A 27,575-nucleotide genomic window follows, 5' to 3' on the forward strand; every position below is an offset into this window, starting at 1 on the left:
CGCAAGATGGTCGTTGCCATGGAGATGGCCTTGAAGGGTCCTGGGGAGAAAACAACCACAGGTGTCTGTGGATAGGGGGAAGGGAATGAGAGAGAGTCTCGCTTCAGTGATCTTCGGGGGAGTTGTTGTTCCAGTCACGGCCTTGGCCAAGGCCCGTCCTGGTAGAGGGAGCCGAAAGCAGATAAGATTGGGATTGCGGAGCACGTTCTTCAACAGACTGCTTCAGCTCCGCTTCACAAGGACAGACCGGAGAACATTCCTGATACAGAAGAACATTCCTGATAGAGGAGAACATTCATGATACAGGAGAACCTTCATGATACAGGAGGACATTCCTGAGACATGAGAACATTCCTGATACAGGAGAACTTTCCTGGCAACTATTAGACTTTACAATAAATCACCTCAGGCCAGATCCTCCTCAAATTGAACAACATCAATGAACATTGCACCGCTTTCACTTTATATACACTTAGATACACTGTATTTACTTTCATTTTTATTATTTTTTAAATGTCCTTTATTATTTAAATTCTTAAATGTAATATGTCCTGTCCTGCGATTTTATTTTATTGTATTGTATTCTTCAAATAATCTAGTTACTAGAGAAGAAAACAGCACAGACAGCCAGAGACAGACAAGAGAACAGAGAGAGAGAGAGAGAGAGAGAGAGAGTTCAAAGGAGAGGCCAGGTGGCAGTGATCAGACTAATCACAGCAATCAACAAAAGAAAAAAAGCAACGATCACAGATTGAACTGTTGAACGATCTGGCCGGAGGACTCTGCTGGAGGGAGGGCGGAAGTGACTGCTCGTGAAGAGATAATTCTCCGTGTCCGCATTTGCTAGCAGTGAGATGGCGGGGCGTCCCCGAGATAGAGGTGGAGGGGGGGGTGATGTGTCGACAAACCTGCAAAGTTACCGAAAAGAGCGCTCTCGAAGTAGGAACCGTGATCGAGAGAAAGAGATGGCGGCGTCATCTACAGGACATGCACGAGGAAGAGCTAGTCGGCAGGTTGAGCGACATTTGAATCAAGAGGAGACAGATTCTTTGGAGGCAGTTGGGCACGAGTGCTCTGTAAAGGAGTGAAGAAGAGAGTGAGGGGGAGTTAGGAGGGCTGAAAAGTAATGGTCGAGGCAAGTATGTACAGACTAATAAACAAACAAAAGCCGACAATAATAATTCGGAAAGTGAGAGAGAAGGAGATGAGCAAGGGCAAAGAGGAAAAACAGATAAATGTATTGTCATAGTAAGGTTCCATGAGAATGATCAAGAGAACATGAAGAAAATCAGTCCGTTTGTACTAACAACAGCTCTGGCAAATAAAATAGGGGAGATTATGTATGCAAAGGTTCTAAGTGATGCGTGCAATTTACTGGTGAGGTGTGCGAATGAAGAACAACTTGAGAAAGCACTCGGTCTGACAGAAATAGTAAAAATGAAGGTGTTGAGCACAGGGAGGGTGGGAGCACAAAAAGGTGGGGGCAAAGGAGTTATCACAGGGGTGCCAGTGAGTGTTGATATGGAAGAACTAAAGAGGAATCTCAAAGGAGGAGCAATTGTGAATGCTCAAAGGATGAAAATGACAAGAGAGGGAGTGAAAATGGACAGTGAATCAGTACTGATAGAGTTTGAAGAGAAGAATGTGCCAAACAAGGTTTTCCTGGGTTATCTGAGTTACCCAGTGAGAGTGTATGTGCCAAAACCTCTGAGGTGCTTTAAATGCCAGAGATTTGGGCATATAGCCAACAACTGTAAAGAGAAGAGGAGATGTACTCGGTGTGGTGGAGACCATGAGTATGGAAAGTGTGGAACAGGGACACAGCCACAATGTTGTAACTGTGGAGGAGCCCATAGTGTGGCATACGGGGGGTGTGAAGTGATGAGACGGGAGACTGAAATCCAAAAAGTAAGAGTGGAAAGAAGGATCACTTATGCAGAGGCGGTAAGAGAAACAAAAGTAAGGAACAAGGTGACCAGGAGTCAAGCAAGACAAGGGGATCAAGAGCTACAGAAAGTAAATGACAGGATATATGTGGACAAGAAGAAGTTAGTAACTTTCATTGCAGGAGTGATTAACAGCACGGCAGAAGTTAAATCCAAAATGATAAAATCCAGCTGATTGTCAAAGCAGCAGTGAACCACTTGGGATTAGTGGGACTGACATGGGAAGAGGTGAGGGAGAACCTGACGAATCAGTCAAGCCAGGAAGCGCCATGGATTGGTTAGTACTGATCATGGTTATATTACTCCAATGGAACGCCAGAAGTTTACTGGCCAATGGCCAAGAATTCAAACATTTCGTTAAAGAAATGGGTGTAAAACCAGATGTAATATGTGTTCAGGAGACTTGGTTGAAACCTACTTTAGACTTTGTAATGCATGGATATTCAATAATTAGGAATGACAGAGATCCTGGGGTGGGGGAGGTCTGCTACATTTATCAAACAAAATATTCCATATAGGGTACTGGAAAAGGGAGACAGTCAAGAGTATATAGTGGTGGAAGTGTGGGAAAAAGCAGAGCAGGTGGTTATAATTAATTATTACAATCCATGCAGACGGCTGGATTTGGACAGCCTGCAAAAAATTCAAGGACAAAACGGAAATAGAATTGTATGGTGTGCGGATTTCAATGCTCACAGTACAATGTGGGGGGGTATGCAAACAGATTCAAATGGAAGGGTAATTGAAGAATTGATGGATGATAGGGGTCTGATCTGTATGAATGATGGTAGAGGAACAAGGATAAATATAAATACAGGTGCAGAGTCAGCATTGGATATCACATTAGTGTCCAATGCATTGGCTGGAGTAGGTAAATGGGAAGTTTTGACAGCTACAACAGTAGGCAGTGATCATTATCCAGTATCATGTTTGATAGGAGAAAAAGTGGAAGTTAGACCAGGAAGTGGAATCCCAAGATGGATCTTTCAAAAAGCAAAATGGGAGGAGTTTCAAACCTTAAGTGAGGGAACAATGACAAAGATTGACGTTTCTGGAGACATAGACGACATAAACAAGCAGGTAACTTCAGCTATTATTATGGCAGCCAATGGAGCTATACCCAGGAGTAAGAATCAGAGAAGTAAGACACGTGTTCCTTGGTGGACAGAGGACTGTGGCAAGGCAGTTAAAAGCAGGAACAAAGCATTTAGACTCGTCAGAAGAACCCACAACATGCAGCATTTGATTCAATACAAAAAAGCACAAGCAGTGGTGAGAAGAACAATACGACAAGCTAAGAGAGAGAGTTGGAGACAATTTTGCAATAAAATAGGAAGAACTACTCCTGTGGGAGAGGTATGGGGAATGATAAAGAGGATGGGAGGAGATAGAAGGGAATGGGAGTACCCAGTTTTGACTTCTGGCGAGGAAACAGCGGTCTCCAATAGGGAAAAAGCAGAGATAATGGCAAAAGCATTTGTGAAGATTCATGGTTCAGATAAGTTGTCGGAAGAAGAAAGAAGTAGAAGGGAGAGTAGAATTAACCAGCATCCAGGTGTGCTCGATAGGAGGGAAAGAACACATGATAACATTGATGAACCTTTTACTCTGGCAGAGATGGTGAGAGCCATAAATGGATCAAAACCAACATCGCCAGGGGACGATCAGGTATGCTACGTCATGCTAAAGCATTTGGGAAAGGGAGCACTTTTTAAGCTGCTGTGCCTTTATAACAGAGTATGGGAGGAAGGAAAGTTACCGAGCGTATGGAAGGAGGCAATAGTGATCCCAATTAGAAAACATGGCAAAGATCCATCTAAACCAGACATGGGCAAACTACGGCCCGCGGGCCACATCCGGCCCGTTAGGCTTTTTAATCCGGCCCGCCGAACTTGTCCAAATCGCGACTTTGTTTACTTCCGGTGTGCGTTGGCGCGGAAAGCACTCGTCACACAAAACCCTTCACCGTGATTTGTCAATCCGTTTGTCTGTCAAAATTTGCGGAAAAAAACAACCAATGAACACTCAGTAAATCACAAGGGACCCGCCCACCACACAGGTGAGACTCATTTAGAAACCGCTGCAGTGATTTTGGCGAGCAGCGCGGAGCCTGGAGGAGCTGTAGAGCCACGAGGAGGAACACGCAGCCAGAAGAGAGCCACTTGGACCGGGTAAGAGTCTTTACTACACGTTACGTGTCACGGTGTCCGTCCCGGTGTCCGTAACTTGTGCGCGGTGCTGACTAGTCTTGTATTTTACAGAGAGGATTCACCAGCGCCTGCAGGCGGCCCCGCCTGCAGCTCCACCTGCCCAGCCAGCAGAGAGCTCTCGTGACACGATGACATGATGTTATTATAGTGAAGCCATATTGTAAATAGTCAATAGTTGTGTTCTGTTTTCTATTTCTCAACATGTATATAATGTAGATTTTTTTTTTTTTATGTACAATACATATTTATATATAAAAAAATATGTAATGGTCATTTTTTATTTGCACACACCCCATGAAACTTTATCTGCAATATGAAGTCATTTCTCAGTCCCATCTTTATCATTTTGGTGAATGTGTGACAGACCACATCATTTTTACTAAAAAAATGTTAATACAAAATGTGGTTTTCCTCATTTATTCAATTCAGTTTATTTGTAGAGCCCAATTTCACAAATTACAAATTTGTCTCAGAGTGCTTTACAATCTGTGCATATAGACATCACTGACCTTTGACCTTTGACCTCACATCGGATCAGGAACAACAGAGGAGGATCCCTCTCCAGGATGGACAGGTGCAATTACATGTATCGAGCATTGTATTCAGATATTTCACTGCTTTTGTGAACCTATGACCTTTGGTAAACCAATTTCAAACACCAAAACAGTTTGTCCACATGAGTAAAGGTGTGTTTTCAGAAGAGATATGAATAATTTTTAAAAATCGAACTTCAATTGTCAGCTTTAGGGTAATATTTTCTCGAGTAAAGCGCTGTCAGTCTGTTTGTGACGGGTTCATACACATGCTGACCAGATGACGCCGCACATCGCCCTCAATTTAAAGACCCCTTTCTAGTTTCTGCTGCAGGCAGGATATTTAATACAGTCTATCTCTCAGGACAATCCATCCATTATTTTGCGGGGTTTAAAACAATTAGAAATTATTGAGCTTGAGTATTTCGTTGGGTAATAATTTGTTTTGAATGTTGTAAGTGATTCCATTGATCTCTTTCCAGTAAATGTTGATTACTTTAACTTTGCACCTTAAATTGAAATGTATAAAAAACAGACGCAATCTCCAGGTTTAATAAATTACATTGCGTGTCCAAATGCTCCTGGCCCGGCCCCTCTGTCACATTTTAGAACCGAATGTGGCCCTCAGGTCAAAAAGTTTGCCCACCCCTGATCTAAACCCACCAGTTACAGACCAATATCACTAACATCTAATATGTGTAAAGTAATGGAAAGGATGATAACGGAAAGACTTTCTTATACACTTGAGAAGAGAGGAATGCTCACGAGTTTTCAGAGTGGATTTAGGAAGGGTAGAAATACCATGGACCCAGTGATAAGGCTAGAGACTGACATTAGAAAGGCCCAGGCAAATAAAGAGGCAGTCGTTGCAGTGTTTTTTGACATTGAAAAAGCCTATGACATGATGTGGAAGGAAGGTTTGCTAATCAAGATGCACAAAATGGGAGTTGGTGGGAGAGTCTATAACTGGGTAAAGGATTTTCTGTTTGGGAGGAAAATTCAAGTACGGATAGGGTCAGACGTGTCAAATCAATACTTAGTCGATAATGGCACGCCTCAAGGCAGTGTGATTAGCCCGCTACTCTTCATCATTATGATTAATGACATATTCACAAAGGTACCAATAGATATCGGTAGGTCTCTGTTTGCTGATGATGGGGCATTATGGAAGAAAGGAAGGAACATTGAACATGCAGTCAGAAAAGTTCAAAAAGCAATCGATGAGGTGGTGGAGTGGGGATATGATTGGGGGTTCAGGTTCTCAGTGGAAAAAACACAAACGGTTTTTTTCACCAGGAAAATAATTAAGGATGGGATGAAGCTTACGATGTATGGGAAAGAATTAGAAAGGGTGGGCACATTTAAATTTCTGGGGGTTCTTTTTGATTCACGGTTAACATGGGCAGATCACGTCAGGAGAGTAGAGGAAAAATGCAAAAAAGTAATAAATGTGATGAGATGTGGTAGGGAGTGGGGAGCCAGCTGTTCAGCTTTAAAAACCATTTATGTGGCCTTGATAAGATCGGCGTTGGATTATGGAAGCATAGCATATGGATCAGCAGCTAAATCTTTAATTGGTAGATTAGATGTGGTTCAGGCGCAGGCATTACGAGTTTGTAGTGGAGCTTTTAAAACATCGCCAATCCCTGCCCTGCAGGTGGAAGTGGGAGAAATGCCGCTGGATTTAAGAAGAAAGCAACTAATGGCAAACTACTGGGCTAATTTGCAGGGACACAATAATGCTCACCCTGCAAAAGGAGTGTTGCAGGCGGTCTGGGAGAATGGGAGGAGCCAGAAAAATAACTTTGGTCGGATAGGCAATGACATTGCAAAGGAGTTTAAGGTGTTTGATCTCAGAATAAGCCCCTCTGTGGTTTACCCGGTGGTGGCTCCATGGACACTGGTGTGGCCTGAAGTAGACTGGTATCTGTTAGATTTAAAAAGAGAAGAGAAAGGAAAAGGGGATTTGTTAAGTGCATTTGAATATCGAGTCACGGAAATATACAGTGAATATACTATGATTTATACGGACGGTGCGAAGAAACCTGAGACAGGAGTGACAGGATTTGGGGTGGCAATACCAGATAAAGGAGGAGGGATCAACAGGAGAACATCTGATAGGCTAGGGGTCGACACAGTGGAGATGGTGGCAGTGCTGGTGGCGTTACGATGGGTGGAAAAGGCAAAACAGGGCAAGGTGTTAATATGCTCCGATGCAGCCTCAGTCCTAGCAAGCATCAGATCTTTTCATTCAAGCAGTCGGCAAGATATTCTCTATGAGGTCCTTCAGTCGGTCACACGCATAACCAACCAGGGAGGTCAGGTGACATTCATGTGGGTTCCAGCACAAATAGGGGTGAGTGGGAATGAGAGGGCAGACAAGTTGGCAAAGAGTGCTTTAAAGAAAGGAGACATAGAAATGAGAGTTAACATCAGTAAGGCGGAGGTCAAGAGTATTATCTGGGAAAACGTCAACCAAATGTGGCAAAATAGGTGGGACAGAGAGGAAAAAGGGAGACATTTGTATCTTATTCAAAGGAGTGTTACGGCAACCAGGGTGGGAAGTTGGAACAGGAGAGAGGAAACGGTGCTGACAAGGCTACGGTTGGGCCATACTGCACTCAATATGACACTGAAAATGAAAGTGAAACACCAGACAAGGATGTGGAGAAGAGGAGTCGGTGGAGCATGTGGTGGTTCATTGTAAGGCGCATGAGACTCATAGAGAGGTGATGAGGAAGAAACTGGGGGAATTGGGGGTGCGTGAGTGTACACTGAAGGGAATACTGAGCATGGGGGGGAGAGCACAGATTAGAGTACTGTTCATGTTCTTAAAGGACACAGGGGTTTATTATAGGGTTTAGTTGAAATATAGGGATGAGGGTTACATTTTGGTTTGTTATATATTTTTATTTGTTTATTTATTTATATATATAATTTTATTTATCTTTTGGGGGGGGGGGGGGTTTGTTGGTGTTGGGGGTAAGGCGTCAACTAACGGAATAGTACTCCAGAGGGTGGCGGTAATGCACCAATTATATGGATGCCAACCGCCGTTAAAAAAGAAGAAGAAGAAGAAGTGAACTGTTGAACCCGGTTTCGCGCCACTTCTCCGCACTTTGGGCTGCGCAGTGTTGCCAGGTCCGCGGTTTTCCCGCGGAATTGGGCTACTTTTCAAGTGTTGCCGCGGGTTGAATTTCTTGTCCGCTGGTTCGGGTAGACCTATTTTGCATGCAAATTACATGAATATCTTTAAATAAAAATCCATATTTTAAATGAAATAATTTATTTATACCCAAATCCTACCAAACTGACTCCAGATCAGCACGTACACATGGACATGGACTTTAAAAGCAGTGTATATGGTTTGGCACGGGCATATTTTGAGTTCTGATATTGGGCTGGTTTTTGGGCTGGTTTTATTGGCCATTGGGCTGGTTTTGATTGACCATTGGGCTGGCTTTGTCACACAGACCTGGCAACCCTGGCTGCGCGCTGCTCTCCTGCTTCAGTGACTCACGAAACGCCACAGAGGGAACGACAGCCTCCTGACATGACAGCTCTTCTTGAGGTAAGAATGCCAACTTAATTTAATTTCAGAGAGTAACGTTGTATTGAACGGGCAACGTTAGTGACACTGAGGTTTCTACTCGGCTCTCTGGTGAGGGGTTGAGCTAGCCTCGTGTGAGCTAGCGGGTAGCTACTTTTGAATTCGAGGCATGGTGTTCTGCAGTTCTGTCGCCTTGGACGTCAAGAGTAAGTTAATTTAGCTATCTGATGGTTAAGTGTCTTCACGTTTCTTTAACATCGTCGATGTAACGTAGGTTGTCGGTTTCTGTGTTGAAGGAGCCAACATTAGCTTACTTTACCACATGTTAGCTCAGGCAATGTGTAGCTAACGCTCGTATTATAGGTTCATTACTGTGGCAGGTGGGTTAAGACACCTGAGGGGTCACGTGCTACACACTTCATCTAATAACGACCATGTTATTGAAGTGCTTTGAAACTGGTTCCAAGCAGACATGTATAGACAAGCTCACATATACCGGAGCGGTCAGTCCGGACAGTCACGTGACCAGACACGTTATTGTACAGGTCTGTTCACGTGACGTCGGGACTCTGTTCACGTGACCGCTTTATACTGCGCTGTGTCATATGCTGTGGGGACTGCTGTTAACGTGACGCTCTTAACTTGATGCTGTTGACGTGGTCGGGACTCTGTTCACGTGACTGTTGTTAACATGACGCTTATAACTGCGCTGTGGCGGACATGACAGCTCACAGCTCCTCAGAAGCGCCGTGAGCTGTCCAGTGAGGGGATGGTTTCATGTTCAAATCTTAATTTACCGTCCACATTATCAGATGAGGACGTCACCAAAGAGTGTCCTTTGAGTCAATGTTTACATTTATGTACAGAAAATTAAGGACATTTAGTTTATCGTAAAATGCTAATTATTTTTTCCTGCCACCTTTCAGACATTGTCATCCAATTTGGATGGAACAACTTCGTAACCTTAATGACACCCAGCAACACGGTGAGATTATAATCTATTTAAATTCCCGAAGCATGACATTTTTAAAGATGTTTTTTCTTTATTTGTGTTAGAGAGAAACACACAAAAGCACACAAGCACCACAGGGGAGGATCTGCAGCAAAGGGCCCACCGGAAATCAAACCTTGGCCGCTATGATGACGACAACATGAGGCACTTGAGTGTGAATCTAGCCTGTTCATTTTGATTTACAACCTTGGCATTGAAAAGAGCAAAAGTTGATGCTTGAGATGATTTTGTTTTACTGAAGAGGATGTATGTCCTCCCCTTGTCCTTTATCCCCTTACTCTTTCTTTTTAGGTGTGACTACGACTACCAGCATGAACCTCAACACCTTCTTTGCTGTTCCACTAGTGTGACCCATGATCGGATACAAGTTGTCAAGGATAAACGGTGGTAAGTTGTTTTAAATTCAGTGTGTTAATTTAACAACAGAATAAATTGTTATTGTTGTAACCACTTTGTCATGTTGTAAATGCTATTTAAAGTTATATTATTGTTAATCTTTTCAATTGTCTTTTTTCTGGCTGTAGAGAGAATCATGTCAGCCCACAGACAACCGGTTGACCTGTGAGTCTTCAAGCAGTAATGATGACTACGCCTGCCTTAAGTTCCAGTTTCCTGAACATCATGGCATGTCTGCAGGAGATTCGGTCCCCACCTGTCTTCAGTCTGGACCTAATGACTCAGACACCAGTCTTGTCGAGGCTAAATCGAGGTAAGCGGTGATGTAGTTCAGTATAGCAAATGATAGGTGCAAGCACAACTCAAACCTCCCTCAATTGATCATCCTCAATTAATTTTATTGTGGTTTGAACTGATATCCCCCTTAAATTTAGTTCCACGATAGCAGAAACATTTCATTAATTCTATGGCATATCGTCATGTGTCCTATCTTTCCCAAATCCACCCTAAATAGGTTTGCAACTCTGTCTTTGCACACAGGTGACATGTACTATAAATGTAATGGTAAATGCAGGAGGGCATTGTTTGCAATTGGACTGGGTCTCATTAAAACAATTTAAATGTAAGGCGGAGGAAGATATATCAGCTATTGTACACTGAGTATTTCAGTTATACAAATCCACAACAGGCTAGACTGTAATCTAGTTTATCCTTTTTTTGCAATAATAATTGTGTTATTGCTTATAGGGGTACATCAAAATGTTTTATGTTAGTGTATCTTAAAAAAATACAAACATGTGTATAAATGATGGAATTAATTGGATGGGCTGTTACCCTGGTTGGAAACCCGAACCGCGTGAAACGTGATGATGGTCTTGATTGCCTGAGTGGACTCATCTGTAGGCTGCAAGATTACAGACATGTAACACATTGTAATGCCTTTATGCTAAAATATGTCCTTATTCAACATTGAACCTGACTTATTAATATTGTTTAACTATAAAGGTGACTTTATCATTGGAGCTCAGTTTACCAGAAGGCAGTGAATGTGTATCTGTTTCAGTATCATGCTCAAGCACTGCATCAATCTAACTTTGCCTTTGCTTTGTTTTTTTGGCTGCAGAGAGGATCACCTGATGTCAACATACGAGTTTTCAAGAAGAACTTCCTGAACTTTGTGTCTGTGTGAGACTCAACCATGCTGGGTGCCCTCTTCAGTCAAGTCTGGACACAGAGACTCATTGCTCTTCATCAACTCTGGGCAAGTGGCTAATCTTTTGCTTATTCATGGGATATCCTTCATGTCCACATCCTGTTTCTTCAAGATCTCAACAATGCTTTGTGAGTATACAACACATGTGAGTGGATCAGTTCAACCTGTTTTTCACAGAATGTTAGTTTCTTAAGGTTTTCATCAACGATGGTTTGTATCTTGTTTTACAAAAGGTGTTATTAAGATATTTCCATTTGTAATTTACAATAATCAAATGTTGACTGTAAAATCTATGCCAACCTATTGTTATACACTGTACCATGTTTTTGCAAAGGAATTCTGGTGACTTTAGTTGCCAGCAACTTCCTTTGAACTTTGTAATAAAATACCGTAACTGTAATAAAGTTTACAGTATAACTGTTGTTTTTACGAAACTTACTGTCATGTCTTGTATGTTCACCGTTAATTGGAACTTTTCAATAAAGTACCATAATATATTATACAGTTGTACTGTGTTTTTCATTGGGTTTACAGAAGAACTACACATTTCTAGTATTATATACATTGTCAAATTACTGATTTTAAGCATATTATGGTATTTTTCTCTGTAAATTTCATGATATTCCAAGAATATTGCATGAGCATTGGATGCTAAATTTAAGGAAACTTTCCTACATATTGAGAAAACAATTCTTAAATTTGTCATTGTATCAAGACAAATGTACTTGTTTTTAGTGTAAAATTACTTATTTTAAGATGTATTGCCTAACATATAGCCTTATTGCAAGATGATGGTACTTTCATTTCCAGATTTTAAGCACATTTGCCTACATATTCAGAAAATATTTGTTAAATTTTTCATTGTATCAAGATGAATGTACTTGTTTTTAGTGTAACATTACTTATTTTAAGATATATTGCCTAACATATAGCCTTATTGCAAGATGATGCAGGGTGTCCGCGGGTCCTTAAAAAGTCTTAAAAAGTCTTAAATTGCTTTTCCTAAAAATAAGGCCTTAAAGTCTTAAATTGTCTTAAATTCAGATTGGATTGGTCTTAAATTTTTTGGGTGTCATGTCCAGGGGTTTTCCTGGGTCAAAATGGGTCTTCGGTGCTCCCAAAAAATATGTTGGAGCGCTGCGCGCGCACCGTCTATTTATGCAGGTCGGGCTGTTGAGTGATCAGCAGCTGTCCGCTCGGTCCATTCGCGCACCTCACAGTTGCGTATTGATCAGACAAGAAGACACGCTTATCAACTCCAGTGTTTCCCCTATAACAGGGTGAAATCCCCCCCCCCCGCAAACAATTCTCGGCTCGCGCGACAGAGCGATGCGCGCCGGCATCGAAGCTGCCGTGATGCGCGCACACGGGTGAGCACCGCGTATTCGGTCCTATCAATCCCCTACAACGTGAAGCATCGGCTACTTTAGAAAACATGGCAGGATGCAAGTTCAACAACGGCTTGAAAAGAACGAGTGTTTCTGGTCACGGTGGGTGAAATGCTTCTGAATCTGCGTTATGTGTCGCGAGACTTTCCAGCGGTGGAATCTCACGTGCAGAGCAAGAAGCACAGAGACTAGCGAAGGCCGCCCGCGGGGCTAGCTGCTGCTCCGCCGCTAGCTCCTGCTCCGCCGCGAGCTCCTGCTCCGCCGCCCGCAACGACGTCAACGCTACAACGCTGGAGGTCACCGGAGGAAATCCAGCGCCTTGCAACAAAGAGCTCATCACCGAAGACCAACGCTGCAGTGCGTTCTTCATTCTGTTCCACGAGACTCTGGACCAGACCACCGCGAGCAGACAGCTGGACTTCAGGTGCGTTATTGGTGAAATGACCACGTCCAGTCAGGATCCTGTGGAGCTCATGGGCCATGACACGCCCAGGACCTACTTCAGCACCTCAAAGTAAGTCTAACATAAATATATGTATTAACTATCCTCTTGTATATGAGTATGTGTTTCATATAGTTAAGCTTTACTCATGTGTCAAGTTAATAACAGCTATGCATAGGCGCACTACACATTAATTAGACTAATTAAAAATAGTTTTAGAATGGTAGTAAGTAGAGTGGTGTTTACCTGTCAATATGTCTTCATAGTGTTCACGAGGCTCAAGGGATGGCTCACGTTGCTTCATTTGTAAAAATAGTATTCATTCCTATTTATCCAGTCTGACATTAATCTGAAGTGGTGGTGTCATGAAGAGATGTGGTGACTGTTGTTTGGCTAATGTCTGCCTTTTTTCTTTCTTTTTTCCAGGAGAATGGACCAAATGTCAACTGGAAGTTTTTATATTAATACAGTTTGAAAAGGATTGTTTTCCTAGTATATTCACAAAAGCTCAGGAGTAGACATGAACCTGTGCACAAACATCCATCACATAGAGACATGAGAACTCACACTCACTCACCCACACACACATACATTCTATTATGTAAATGCATTTGCATTTTAAAAGCAGCTGGAAATGTTATTTGTTATTTTATGGATTTTTTTTGTTCAAAAGGAACTATGTTGCATGTATTTTTTAAATATATTTACTTAATTTTAGAGACATTTGTTCATGGGACTTAAATGTTCTGAAAATGTATTAATAAATATAATTTACAACAGCAATGACATTTGTGTTATCCTTTTTGCATTACACCATACTGTTAATTTTGAACAGACATCAGTGTGTTTACTTTGAATTAATTAATTTAGATTAATGTATATTTCCATCGTAAATTAGGTCTTAAATTTTATTTAGACGTGGTCTTAAAAAGTCTTAAAGTCTTAAATTTCACTGGTTTATTCCTGTAGACACCCTGTGATGGTACTTTCATTTCCAGATTTTAAGCACATTTGCCTACATAGAGAAAATAATTCTTACATTTTTCATTGTATCAAGACGAATGTACTTGTTTTAAGTGTAACATTACTTATTTTAAGATATATTGCCTAACATATATCCTTATTGCAAGATGATGGTACTTGTATTTGCTGAATTTAAGCACATTTTCCTACATATTAAGAAATAATTCTTAAATTGTTTCATTGTATCAAGACAAATTTACTTGTTTTTCATCTGGCTACACTAGTTTTAAGATATTTGTGGGTTCTTCAAGGCTAGATACTTTTACTTGTTTTAAGAAATCTTGGCAAGTCAAATTTTCCTGTTCTGTTGGCAGATAATTTGGCTTATTTCAAGTAATATTCCCTCATTTTATTACTTTTTGTTCTTGTTTTTTGAGGCCGAGTTTTTGCAGTGTAGTGAAGGACATATTTGATATCCTGTATATCTTGTGTTTTTTTTCATAATGATTTGTGCATAGTATAATTTCATTATATAGATTATTGTTTCTATACAGTAAAGTATAGTGTTTTTTTATTTTTATTATGTATATTTGTTTCTTATTTTCTACCCAGTGATCATTTTGTGACCCCTGGTGTCCCACCTCAATGAGATGGGAACCACGGGCCTAGCAAAAGGCCATTTTAAACCAATTAATTTATAATTAAGTATGTATGCGTGCACGTGTAGTATACTCATTGATTTTGTCATATAACTTTTTTGTAAATGAGCAAGCTTGATGGAAGGTTGGTTTATTGATTTCCACTCAGATAGAGAGCTTCACGTATGTGCTTTCACACATAGCTTTAAAATAATGTTAATGTGAGAATAAAACGCACAACAAGTGTGGAGTGTATATATACTTTAGATTGTTGGTTTTGATTTTGATTTTTTTACATAAGACATTTTGTAAATAATAACATTAACAATGACTATAGAGCGGCTTCAGGGTCTTCACGGTGTCATGCTGCCTCAATGGCTCATTATTAATGATATCAGTAACATCTGTGCCGATGACGACTCAAAATGACGAGTCAAAACGTCTCATGTGAAAAAGGTCTGGTTTTCTTTTCCATCCTAAATTCTCTGCACTGCCAAATGTAGTTTAACTGTCTCTGTTAGGATTTCATACACAACATTAAGAACATGTTGTTTAATGCAGGTTCAGTGTGACGTACACTGGCCCTAACACAGGACGACTTGTTCAGATTTGAACAGGAGAGGGAGCCCTCTGCACGTGACATGTTTTAGGCTGATTCCTTACACAGACAATCCACCCTAAAACTGCATTTACATTATTGCATTCCTTCTAACGTTGTAAAACCATGTTAAAACCCTGGGACTGCTCCACATATAACAAATAATGGAACAAAGTGGTAATTGTGATGGAAAATCGTGGCTCAAAGCTAAATTACAAAATATAAACCTGAGTCCATTAGTATTTCATTGTAACGTCTACATACTGCCACCTGATTACATTCCCAGTGTATGTTCTGATGCAGTGATACGATTTTAAAATTCTAGTAAATAAATAAAGGTAAAGATTGTTTTCTTCTTTTTCTCTACGTTTTTTTCTGCACCAAAATACGAGGGCAAATCTCATAGGGAAAAAACTGATTATGATTTGAATTGTGTTTTTAAGGTAGATTCTCCCTTTAATATCTCAAAGGAAATCCAGCCTAGGGTCTTTTGATCTAGATTACATCACATCCAGGAGTCATTTATAGATTTAAAACATTACATCACTTTGCACTATTGCATCACTTACTGCATTGAGCATGGTAACGCTAGAAGATGGATGGATGGACTATGATGTATTTGATTGTCATTATTGTATTGTCTAAATTCTAATTAGTGGCACTATAAATCCATTTTTATTTATTCTCCATCCCCTCACACCCACTCAAACGTGAAGCGCTTCAGCCAAATTATGCAACAGCAGTAACCTTTGCCAGCTTCCCATTGGTCGCTCAGCGTTCCAAGGGCGTGGTTAGAGAATATTCACATACACCATTGGCTGTGTCTTCACGTTGGGGGTGTCATCTGATTTCATTCACAAATCTAGCTGCGGAGCATCTCTCCGACATGTGAAGATGATCCAGGCACGTACGCAAACATTTTGGGGGGCAGGTGCTCAAACCCCCCCAAAATTTCTGTTGATCGCTGTAACTTGAAGTGAGCAAGTAATTGGTTGCTGCGAAACATCTGAAATACATTATGTCGTCAGTTAGTAAGTAGTTATTAAAAGTGTTGTTTTTTCTTGCGTTTACTCTTTTCCCCCCTTTGCAATGCTCATACAAGATTGATCTTTGTAAAACTGGAACAGACACAACAAAGAGGAACATACCACATAAAACAATGTGGCACATGGATAGCATGACACCGAGAGCTTGCATAGTTTAGTTGCTATTTTCTAGCTGTGAATTATTGTGACATTTATAAAATGAATTAATAAATTCAACGTATACTTTCGAAATTGTCTAAATAGCATTTATACAACAACGCAAAGAAGATGCCTGTACATCTCTCCCTCTCTCTATTCTCTAAACAAGACTAACGTCAGTAAACGGCTGCACGAGACTTTGAAATCACGGATTTCGTGAGTCTTAAAAAATAAACTCACAGGAGGAGGAGGGAGGGGCGCAGCGGGGGCTCGTGAGCGCCGCGGAGCAGGTCGAGGCGAAATTCTCACAAGAACTCAAATAAATGCCCCGACCGATATCCAAACACATTTAGGGGGAATTGATGACAGAGAGAGTCACTGTTATTCTTAAATACTGATTAATGAAGAAAAGATGTGGCTCCAGCAGAAGGGGCACTTTTCTCATCCAGGGCAAAAGGGCCGGTGCTTGAGCACCACTAGGGGTCTATCTGTGCACGCGCCTGTGAAGATCATTTTTTATAGCCACGGACACACGTCCGGTTCCGCCGCTGTGAGCGGCCAGAAACGGCTGCAGCGTTGGCAGAAGGAGGAGTGAGACGTTGATGTGTGGAGTGATTTATGCTCAAAGTATAGCCTATTACAAACATGACATTAATTCAATTCAATTCAGTTTATTTTGTTTAGCCCAATATCACAAATTACAAATGTGCCTCAGAGGACATCCCTGACCTTTGACCTCACATCGGATTAGGAAAAACTCCCAAGAAATAGAAAAAACCCTTTCACGGCGAAAATAAAGGGAAGAAACCTTCAGGAGATCAACAGAGGACGATCCCTCTCCCCGGATGGAGAGAAGCAATAGATGTCATGTTTACAGAATGAATCATTACAGAGTTACAACACCTTCAATGAGTATGACAGTATGAATAGTAAGAACATTACATATGATAACATCATTAGTCGGATGGTTTCAATTCGAAAAACAATCATTTCATTTTGGCTACTAAATATAAACTGCAGACTACTATCCAGACACCATAACAGTAAACACTTGAGAATATTATTCATCTTGTTTCATTATACACTACCGTTCAAAAGTTTGGGGTCATCCAGACAATTTTGTGTCTTCCATGAAAAATCACTTTTATTTATCAAATGAATTGAAAATTGAATAGAAAATATAGTCAAGACATTGACAAGGTTAGAAATAATGATTAATATTTGAAGTATTAATTTTGTTCTTCAAACTTCAAGCTCAAAGGAAGGCCAGTTGTATAGCTTATATCACCAGCATAACTGTTTTCATCTGTGCTAACATAATTGCACAAGGGTTTTCTAATCAGATATTAGTCTTCCAAGGCGATTAGCAAACACAATGTACCTTTAGAACACTGGAGTGATCGTTGATGGAAATGGGCCTCTATACACCTCTGGAGATATTTCATTAGAAACCAGACGTTTCCACCTAGAATAGTCATTTACCACATTAACAATGAATAGTGTGTATTTTTGATTAATGTTATCTTTATTGAAAAAACAGTGCTTTTCTTTGAAAAATAAAGACATTTCTAAGTGACCCCAAACTTTTGAATGGTAGTGTATATTGATAACATTTCTGTAATTTAGAGACGGGAGAATTAGGAGACAGAGACACATGCAGTGCAGAGAGGACACAGCAATGTGTCACTGCTTCCCTGTTGAAACGTGATATGCTGCTCGGCCTCTGCAACCAGTTTACTAGTTAGTCTCTCTACCGGCCCCTGTCTTCCGGGGGGAGATCAGATTTCTGTTGTGGTGTCTTGCTCTGGCCACACCTGCTCGGTGCGTTTTGGCCTTACAGGAATTCCTGCGTGCTTTCACTACATGAATGATTGCATTCTTTCACAATGAGTACGACTTCAAGTCAAACGTCTTCTGGGTTAAGTTATAGATCAGTAATCTATACACCTGAGTCCAATCCCCTTCGTTCATTCTCGTGCTGACATAAACCATATGATAATGTGCATGCCCTACATGTCCCGTATGGACACGGCCTCAGCAGTCAACAAATCATTGAGACTGTTTTGTAACTTCATCTGCAACACATCTGTTTTTATTCCAGATGATACATTTCCATCTTGAGTAAGCTACCTGAAGCAGGCTGTTTTTTTCCCCATTTTGGTGACCAGTCTGACACCTTGCTCTTTGACCCACTTCATTGACAAAGCACCATCCATAGGCTTATAGGCTTCACATGTTCACTCTTATTGAATTCTCAAGCATGTCAATACAAGGGGCTGATAATGGGACACACAACACAGAAACCAAGTGGGGGATGGGACGAGAGGGAGATAGAAGGATGGAAATGACAGGGGTGGGTTGCAACACATGAACTCAGAGGTTCATTGGGTTCACGTGCTGCAGAGGAATGCTGTGGGGGTTGGACAGCTTTTTCTATCGACCTAGTGCCAGTAATATATAGAACAAACAGAAACCTCTCCCTTGGTTTGCTATTACTAAAGGTTAACCTTTAGTATGTTTTGACAAAAAGAGGGGCTGGTGTGCTCACCTGGTGTTGAGGTACGTGACAGTCCACAGTTACAAGGCTCAAAGACCGGCAATGTCACTCAAACAAGGACACAGCTTGGTACGTGCGTGTGCATGTGTACGTTGAGGGGGAGGGTGCAGTGAGTTCATGTGTATGTTGGATGTATGGTGGGGGATGGGAAGCCTCTATATCCCTGACTCTAACATGCAAGGTGCTTAGAGGCATCCACCACTCCTCATGCTTTGGTATTTCCCATCTAAAAATGCCAGTAAAAGCTGCAGCATAATAACTGACCTGCAATTAAGGTCTTAACCCTCCTGTTGCCTTCGGGTCAATTTGACCCCATTCAATGTTTAATGTCGGTGTTCTTTCGGTAGTCAACAAACAAACATAAAATACCTCACACTTAAACTTGGAAAACAATATTAATTCTAATAATTTTCTGGAGGTTTTAATTGCTGGGGTCAAATTGACCCCAAGGGTAAAATATGTCAGTAAATATGAAGGTAACAAGAGGGTTAAACATTGAATCGGGACAAATTGACCCTAAGGCAACAGGAGGGTTAAGAGGAGCGAACATAGCAACATGAGTATATGGGACAGAATGTGTGTGTGTTTGGTCTGTTAATGTATGGTGGTGGAATACTACTGCACGTTTCAAGCGAGGTTCACTCAGTTCACTGTCGTAACCTTAAGAGGAAGGATAAGCTGCTGCGTGGCCATAAATCATGGACCGGTAAACAGACTTGCTGCATGTCGGTATATCTATGTCACTAGTTCTTGTTAAATAGAAGACGATGATATGTTTAGAACAGAATACAATATCTGTTTTGTTTTTTAATTATTTGACTTGTCACCCTTCCAGTTGTGCAACCTGTACAATGACATCGCTTTGAGAAACATTTGATGTTTGTGTCACAAAGCCTGGAAGTCCGTTTAACATGAAGACAACTGAAAAAACATAGCAAATTCACATCTGTTAATGCAACTACATATACAAATGTGACAAGAACAGATTTGTTGTCGATATATCCCCTATGGGTTAAATAATTACGATGTCATAATCGATCAACCTATTCCAGGCAATACTGCGTATCCCCGCCTTGTGACCTGCTCCTGAATATGACACATCTTTTAAGTTTCCTCCTATAGGATCTTCAAGTAGGCTTCTTGATGACTGACTTATGTATATAATACCTTTACTGTATGATTACACATGTATTATAATTGTTTTGAACCTTTTTCTCAACATATGTCTCTTGTTTTATTCATTTTCACTATCCACTATAATGTTGTAATCCTGAGGTAATGAAGTAATCTTATCTTACCTCTTGAAGAGACTTATTTGTATGGCCTAATAAAGGAGGAGGGAGCCACTGAGGGGTGTATTATCATTACTTCAATATGAAAGTTGAATTGTGTCATATAATGAAATAGGGGTTATGGATGTTGAAGATTGAGTCTATCCACTGCAATTGACGTATAGGATAACTTTATTTCTCGATTATCCCTCATGGTGTCAAAGGCATGTCTGTGAGGGGAGGCCGGACTCGCTCTGCATTGACACACAGGCAATTCATGTTATATCTGTTTTTCAGTGCAGACGAGACGTGAACGACTCCTCTACTGACAGGTCGGTGAGCCTCCACGCCGAGGGGAAAAGATAATCTCTGCTTCTTTGGTGTTGATGTGCATTTATTATTAGGCACATCGGCGTGTTCCCTAAACTGGGTTGCCTGCAGGTTTCTTATTCTCTGGCACGCTCGGCCTTTTAATGTATTGGTCGTGAGTTGTAAGGAGGCGGCGTGATAAATATTGTGCACATTCTTTGCAATATTGATGCATCGAACATATTGTGAGTCTCTCGGGCCAACGCCGGAGTGAGCGCTCGTGTTTACACCCGCTTGCTGTAGCGGAGGAGGCCTGCCCCGACACGGTGCGCACGGGCGACACATGAGTGGGCAGGACCGTAAGAGCCCGGGTCGCTGTCCAATCGGCGGCTAGTAGAGCGATCACTGGTTGGAAGGGTCGGCCAATAGCGCGCGACACCGCCGGGCCGGCAGCCAATAGAATGCGCGCAAAAGGTGGGCACGTGGATCCGCGCACATGTTAATGCTCGTAAACTGCCGAGAGAAAGAGCGAGCAAATACACAAACAGATGAACTGGCGGCCGGGCAGTGTGTGTTTGAGTGAGAGAGAGAGAGAGAGAGAGAGAGAGAGAGAGAGAGATAGAGAGCTGAGGCTGGACGCCCCGATGCTGCTCCAGCTCCGTGTGTATTGACGGATCTGTGGTATCAAAGTAGGAGATAGAGCCCGTAACGATTATTTCTGACAGCTACTGTTTTTATCCTACATTACTAAAGGTGAGCATTTCCTTTAACATCACACGTTTTTCTTTTTCTTTTGTTTTATGGCTTCGTTTCACGAAGTTGTCTGCTAGCCTAGAGGAATTTCCTGTCTCGCTGTATCCTGTATGTGCCCCCGGTAATATTGGTTAATAATAGACAAAAGCTTATTTTTCTCTCACGTGGCGTTGTTACATTTATTATTAATATTATTATACATATCATTATTAGTAATATTAATATTATTATATTATTATAAACATGTTTTGGTTAATATTTCATATTTACTTTGATGTCATTCAATGTTATATCCTTGTGAGACATTTTTTTAAACAGCATGTATGAATATTGGCTGTGCGCAGACAGGCAGCCAACACCTGAGACGCAGCCTCATGGTCCATGCATAGCCTACCTGTGCAGACTGTACCGACAAAATGCACCACCACCACCACCACCTATCACACCCATACCTCCATCCCCACCCCATCCACCGGGCCATGAACTGGAACACACACAGCTTGGAAAAATAGGCATAAGCACCACATTTTTACAGTTTACCTGCAGATGCGTGTACACAGGTTTCAAGAGGACGCTTGCCTGAAGGAACGCCAGCCACCAAACACTAACAACCTGTACACCACATTTGGTGTTGTTGTACAAACACACCTGGCTTGTTGATAATGTTTAATTCAATGAGTAGGTTGTGCCCTTTTCTCTTCAGCGTGGCCACACTGCAAAACAATTGTCAGTCTCTTTTGTCTGAGAGTGATTTTAGACTTCATTTCAATTTTTAATAAAAGCTGTGTTGGTGTGTGACCCCTCTAATATCCCCCCACTGTGTTGGTGGGATCAAAGACCATCGGCACTCAGAGATTACACTGAGAGCGAAAAGAAAAGAGGAAGAGAGAGAGGGGCACATGGCCAGAGATATAGAGTGTAAAATGTGAGTAAGAGAGGAAGAGGGTTTGGCCTGTGGAAGACGAAAGGAAGAGGAGCACCAGGCGTGTGCATAATGAACTGGATGAGCTGAAGGGAGAGCAGGCAGCGATGAGAGGCATACAGAAATAAAGCCGTAGAGGAAGAGGTGTGTGTGTGTGTGTGTGTGTGTGTGTGTGTGTGTGTGTGTGTGTGTGTGTGTGTGTGTGTGTGTGTGTGTGTGTGTGTGTGTGAGTGTGAGAGAGAGAGAGAGAGAGAGAGAGAGAGAGAGAGAGAGAGAGAGAGAGAGAGAGAGAGAGAGAGAGAGAGAGAGAGAGAGAGAGAGAGAGAGAGAGAGAGAGAGAGAGAGAGAGAGAGAGAGAGAGAGAGAGAGAGAGAGAGAGAGAGAGAGAGTCTACACACTCCCATCCCCCTCACAGTTTGCTCTCCTTTCCAGTCTCCGATCTCCTCAATGGGAGCCAGACATGCACTACCATTGTGTGCCCACTGCCTACCCCCAGTCCTACTCTGCAACATGTTAAACTAGGGCACTGGTATACCCACCATTTTGAGCAATTGGGGTTAGTATTTTTGGGAACGAGAGAGGATAAAATAGATAGATAGATATATACTTTATTAATCCCCAAGGGGAAATTAGTTCTCTGCATTTAACCCATCCTTCGTTATTAAGGAGCAGTGGGCTGCAGTGATGCGCCCGGGAAGCAACTGGGGGTTCAGTGCCTTGCTCAAGGACACTTCGACTTGCTACTAATGGGGAGAGCCTGGATCGAACAGACAACCTTGGGGTTGCAGGACGACCCCCTTACCCCACTGAGCTACAGCCGCCCAAATAGATTATTGCCAAATGGAAAGCCGTTCTTCGCTATTATATTCCTCACTACGTGTCTGTTTTGATTTACCCTGCCTCTCATTCTAGAAGCAAACTGATCATTTGGGGTGTTTAGCCAAGTCTTTGTTGTTGTTTCTTGATAGGCTTAGTTGACTGTTAAAATAACCCCAATCCTCTGCTTCTTCCCGACAGCGATGCAGTCCAAGGGCAGCACTTCCTCCCAGCCCTCCTTCGATTCCCTGAGCTTAAGTGACAGCCTCTTGTTCAGCGACTCGGAGCAGGCCGAGGACGACACAGACGTCTTCCTGACAGACAGCTCTTCCTCAGTCATCATCGGCGGGGGGGTCGGGGCTGCGGCCAATGGAGACAGGGGGTCGGAGAGTCCCGGGTGCCAGTGGACGTGCGATGAAGAGGAAGAGGAGTCCTACAGGTCGGAGAGCGGCAGCAAGGCAACTCACATCAGTTTGGACAAGAAAGAGCCGACAAGCCAGATCCCAAAATCACAGGGAGACCTGCTGTTTGCTCAAAAGGTAAAGCACTGATGAGGATAGGGATGACGGAGCAATGTGTGCAGGGTGAAGCCCAGCAGACGGATTCAGACAGCCAGGCCTAACCCAAACTCTGTAGTAATCTATCTTCCTCTTCCTCTTCCTCTGTCAGTGTGCTGAGCTACAGGGTTTTGTGAGGCCCATGCTGGAGCTGCTGAATGGACTGAAGAGGGGCCGATTCGATCGAGGTAAGCATCCTCACATCACTGCTTACAGTCAAGCCTGCGTGCAGACCGGCAGCCAAAGTTGTAGATGCGTAACATGAGTTTGGACGAGCCGTGTGGCCTCCGTCCATTTCAACAGAGAGCGTTCCTTTGTGCAGCGGTGTGTATTGACGCAGCCTATTGATGGAGTCCAAAGTGCAGCGTGTGTGAAGCGACAGTCTTGTGGCTGACTCATCAGCTCACGAGAGTTCATTGATATCACAAGTGAAAGCGGTGTGTGCAAGTGTGTCTGTCTCTGTGTGTGTGTGTGTGTGTTTGTGTTTGTCGGAGAGGAAAGAGTGTGTGCATGTTCACACGTGCATGCAATTTGCTGTGCAAATGTTGACTGTGGGATTCTGTATTTGATTGACAGGTTTGAGTGGTTTCCAGCAGAGCGTCGCCATGGATCGAATCCAGAGGATTGTGGGTGTTTTACAGAGACCCAACAGCGGGTAAGATGTTGTCCACTTTGTCCCACCATCCACCCGCCGTGTCTCTGACTGTTACTCATTCTTGTCTTGCCTCCGCATCACTAGACACTACATCTTAGCTAGATGTTAGCATGTACATGATGATGAATTGGAGTTATAAAAGAAAGGATGAGTGAAGTAGTCTTCCATTTGAAGCCTCATCTCCTGGTCGATGTTTTATTGAACAGTCTTTGTAGGTAAAGTTACAGAATTTACTGGCAGTGCATAGAAACACCAGGCTTCAGAAGAAGCTGTATCTAGATTGATATCCAGGTTTCATCCAATGTTATAACACAATAGCACAGACAACTTCTCTTCAGTTAAAATGTTTATTGCCTTTTCTTATTTTTTACTTGTCTTGTGTTTTGTAGGGAGAAGTACCTGAACACTCTGCTCCAGGTGGAGATAATGCTGAAGCTTTGGTTTCCTCAGATCCACACTCAGGTTGTCTCTGCAGCCTCCAGTGTCGCTGCCTCCCCCACCGCCTCCCCCGCTACCTCCCTCCATCACACGTCTCGCTCCACCCCGCCTCACAAGCACAAGGATCAGTTACACATTCCCGTCAAGGTGAGAAGACAATAATTCCTACCTGCGCACACACACACACACAAACACCATCATCATCTCCACAAATGTAATTCTACATATTCACTTGCAAACTCCTCTCCTTCAAATTTTTCAGAAGCGCAGACTCAGCTGGACAAGTACGGACTCTCCCGCGCCCTTCCCTGTGCTTCTCCATTGCCCTCGTAGTAGTGCAGAAGAGAAAAGAGTGAAGACAGATTGTATTGAAAGGGACGGCACTCCTTCTCCATCATTGGCGCCCGATGCAAACCGGAAGTCAGCGGATGTGGCCGGCGACAATCAGCTCCACGAGGACACGCAGGGAAAAGACAGTGACAGCGAGGAACGTAGCAAGCAATTAAAATATAAAGCCGGTCAAAGCTCTGAGCCGAGCCTGACGTGGGTTCACGTCGCTCCCATCCTGTCCCCGCGAAAGGCATGCCCTTCCCATGAGAGCACAACAGTAGCAGTTAACAGTGAGAAGCAGCCCGTCACTCCGCTCCTCCCACTCAGAAGGAGGCGCAGTCCAGAGACACAAGACACCTCCATCTCTTCGACCACACACTACAAGCACGCACAAAAGCTGAAGAAGCCGCTCCGTTGCCAAAGCCAGCCCATTACCGGACAACAGAGCGAGAACGCCGAGACATGTCCGGGTCCAAATCAGGCTTCTCCCGTCCCTCCTGCGCCTTTGCCAGAGGCGTGCCCCACCCCCCCGTAGACCCGATGCATTGAACGAGCATAGAGCCGGCAGCGTCGCTCTTTTACACCACTGGGCTTAAAGCTGCTGCGTGAGAACGAAGAGGAGAGGTTGAATGATTATATATGCATTAAAGGGAGAAAGGGGAGGAATACTTGTATCTTGTATTTATCACCTGATAAATGATGGATCTTCCAAAGAATCCTCATCAAAACCACAATTGCAACCAGTATTTTGAACATCAGGAGTTGATCATCACAATTACATAATAATCTAAACCTGCACAAGAGGGGATAGTGAAGGACACCCAAAACTGAGAGGCTATTTGCAGCTTATTGAGCAATGATCATGGGAGAGATTTTGAAGAATTATGAGGAGCAAATAAAAGTCTCTCCTCCGCATGAAAGCAATCACTGTATTCAGAGATGACTGTTTCTGCAGACATCTAACTTGAGGGACTCAATCCAAAATTAGAAAAAGATGATGTCAACATTGAGAATGAAAGCTTCCCAGGTTTATTTTAATGAGGTAACTTCATTGCAGAGTGAGTACCACTTGTAGATATAGGATCTGGCTCGGAGAGGAAGTGTGTGTCACTGTTTCTTGTAGCTAGAAATGTGAGAAATAGAGTGTAGAGAAGCAGCATTATACTGTATGTGTGGTGTGTTAGTGTCATCTGAGCCGGTGGGGAAAATGATCAACTCACGAATGTAATCCAACAACTGTCTGGGCGCTTTGGGAGGTGATCAGCAATCAGAGGTAGACTGTTGTTGTCTTGCTGAGGATCAGATGTTTCTGCCTGGTCCACAACCTCAAACTTACCAGCAATCAGTGTCAGAAAGACTTTGAAAAGACCAGAAGAAAGAACACGGGTCACTCAAAGACGTACGACTCCCACAGTTAATTTATTCATGTGTTGACCGGTCTGCATTTATTTAATGTTTGTATTTATTTATTGGGCAGCTGAATATGGCCTGCTGTGCGCTTGCATAGTTTGGCCGACATTTGTTTTGAAAGATGCTGTTGACAGTTTGTAGTTTTTACTGCTATCATAAGGGGGATGAAGACGAAGGAAGTGAAGCGTTATGATTGGACTATTGGACTACTGTGCCTTTTTACCAAATAGGATGTGTTCAGAAAAGCATTTGGTGCTTTCAGTGCGTTTTTACTGCATCTTGATTGTTTGCTTGAATTTCACAAAACCCGTGCACATTCAATCGTGAGAGTCATTTTCACTTTGCTTCTTGAGTTCGTACACACAGCATAAAAACCAACAGTATCATCAGCAATCCATGAACTGCTTAAAACCCCGGCTGCCTACATGTCTAACCTTCCGCTCACCAACAGCAGTGGCTACTATTGGTCGTATAGGACTGACGTGTAGCCTCCCGTTGGAGCTTTTTTCTCTCCTTCTGATCAATCGAGGAACAGACTGGACCGAACGTGAAGCTGGTGCCCTTGAAAACTTGAAAAACAGAAAGTATAATTGTAAGGGAGGAAATCTTTATTTGCACCACCCTCTACTGCTGCTATTATTATTTTGATTCCAGTTCTAATTTACATGTTTGAGGAGAAATCTGCTCACAATATTCTTCTAAATGTAGGAGGGTTTTCTAGCAATGTGACTATCGCAAAAGTATTGTACATATTTAGACTCAGATATTTTTTTAATTGATATGAGTGGTTCATACACTATTTACATAAATGGAGAGGGGGAATGCCCACGTTCCTGTCTCCTCCAAAACAGTGACACCACATTTGAACACAGACCCACTGGCAGCCTCCATTTTACTGCCTATGTTTGGAGTTCAGAGAGTAACGACCCTCAGTCACAGACCCGGAGTCAGACCGTCTTACCTCATCCCATCTTCAGACACGACGGTACAAGGTGCCAGACGCTAATTCTGCATCAGAGGCTGGGGGCGTCTTCCACCCCACTCCTGTTTTTATATGATTATGGCATGACAGAGAAACCAATTGCACTTCTTTTACATTGTTTATGTCCTATTTACATGTGTGTTTTCTACTGCAACGACCACGCGGTTGGTCTGGAATACTATTTTTTTTTTTTTTTTTTGCCGCTTCAACTGTAAAAGCTGTCTGTAGTTCCCTCCTTGCCTCCCCTCCCCCAACTCTGCTGCATTTGTCTGCCCTTGCCCCCTCTCCTTCATCTCCCTCAATCCTGTTAGGATCTTTTCTATCCAAACTCAACTCTCTCTCTTTCTCCACTCATCTTTACATGAAATTACTCTTCTGGCTACTTTTTCAAGAATGATGAACGGAAAAAAATAACTTTTAATAAATGACACATTTTGGAAAGCTGACATGTCTGTAATGTTGTAATTGTCTGGTAAACTTTGAGACATTTATTTGTGTACCA

The 27,575-nt window shown here is 42.5% G+C and overlaps 1 protein-coding gene and 1 long non-coding RNA gene across 3 annotated transcripts; both read left to right on the forward strand.

Moving 5' to 3' along the window:
* The first annotated feature begins 8,071 nt into the window (after positions 1-8,071).
* On the forward strand, positions 8,072-13,473 carry LOC130187906 (uncharacterized). Of its 2 annotated transcripts, XR_008830526.1 has the most exons (7): positions 8,072-8,260; positions 9,166-9,224; positions 9,296-9,405; positions 9,543-9,638; positions 9,776-9,960; positions 10,771-12,762; positions 13,117-13,473. It is a non-coding gene; the product is annotated as an uncharacterized LOC130187906 (long non-coding RNA). The 2 variants fall into 2 exon arrangements; XR_008830525.1 differs by having other exon boundaries at positions 8,073-8,260; positions 9,296-9,638.
* Positions 13,474-20,808: 7,335 nt separating this feature from the next.
* Positions 20,809-27,519, forward strand: LOC130212823 (circadian-associated transcriptional repressor-like). The gene is made up of 6 exons (XM_056444057.1): positions 20,809-20,963; positions 22,903-23,240; positions 23,371-23,446; positions 23,835-23,913; positions 24,303-24,498; positions 24,614-27,519. Exons 2-6 carry the CDS (start codon positions 22,905-22,907, stop codon positions 25,214-25,216), a joined length of 1,290 nt encoding a protein of 429 aa, XP_056300032.1. The 5' UTR covers positions 20,809-20,963; positions 22,903-22,904; the 3' UTR covers positions 25,217-27,519.
* The last annotated feature ends 56 nt before the right edge of the window (positions 27,520-27,575 follow it).

Source organism: Pseudoliparis swirei, chromosome 22, assembly GCF_029220125.1.
Source record: "Pseudoliparis swirei isolate HS2019 ecotype Mariana Trench chromosome 22, NWPU_hadal_v1, whole genome shotgun sequence".
Classification (NCBI taxonomy): domain Eukaryota; kingdom Metazoa; phylum Chordata; class Actinopteri; order Perciformes; family Liparidae; genus Pseudoliparis; species Pseudoliparis swirei.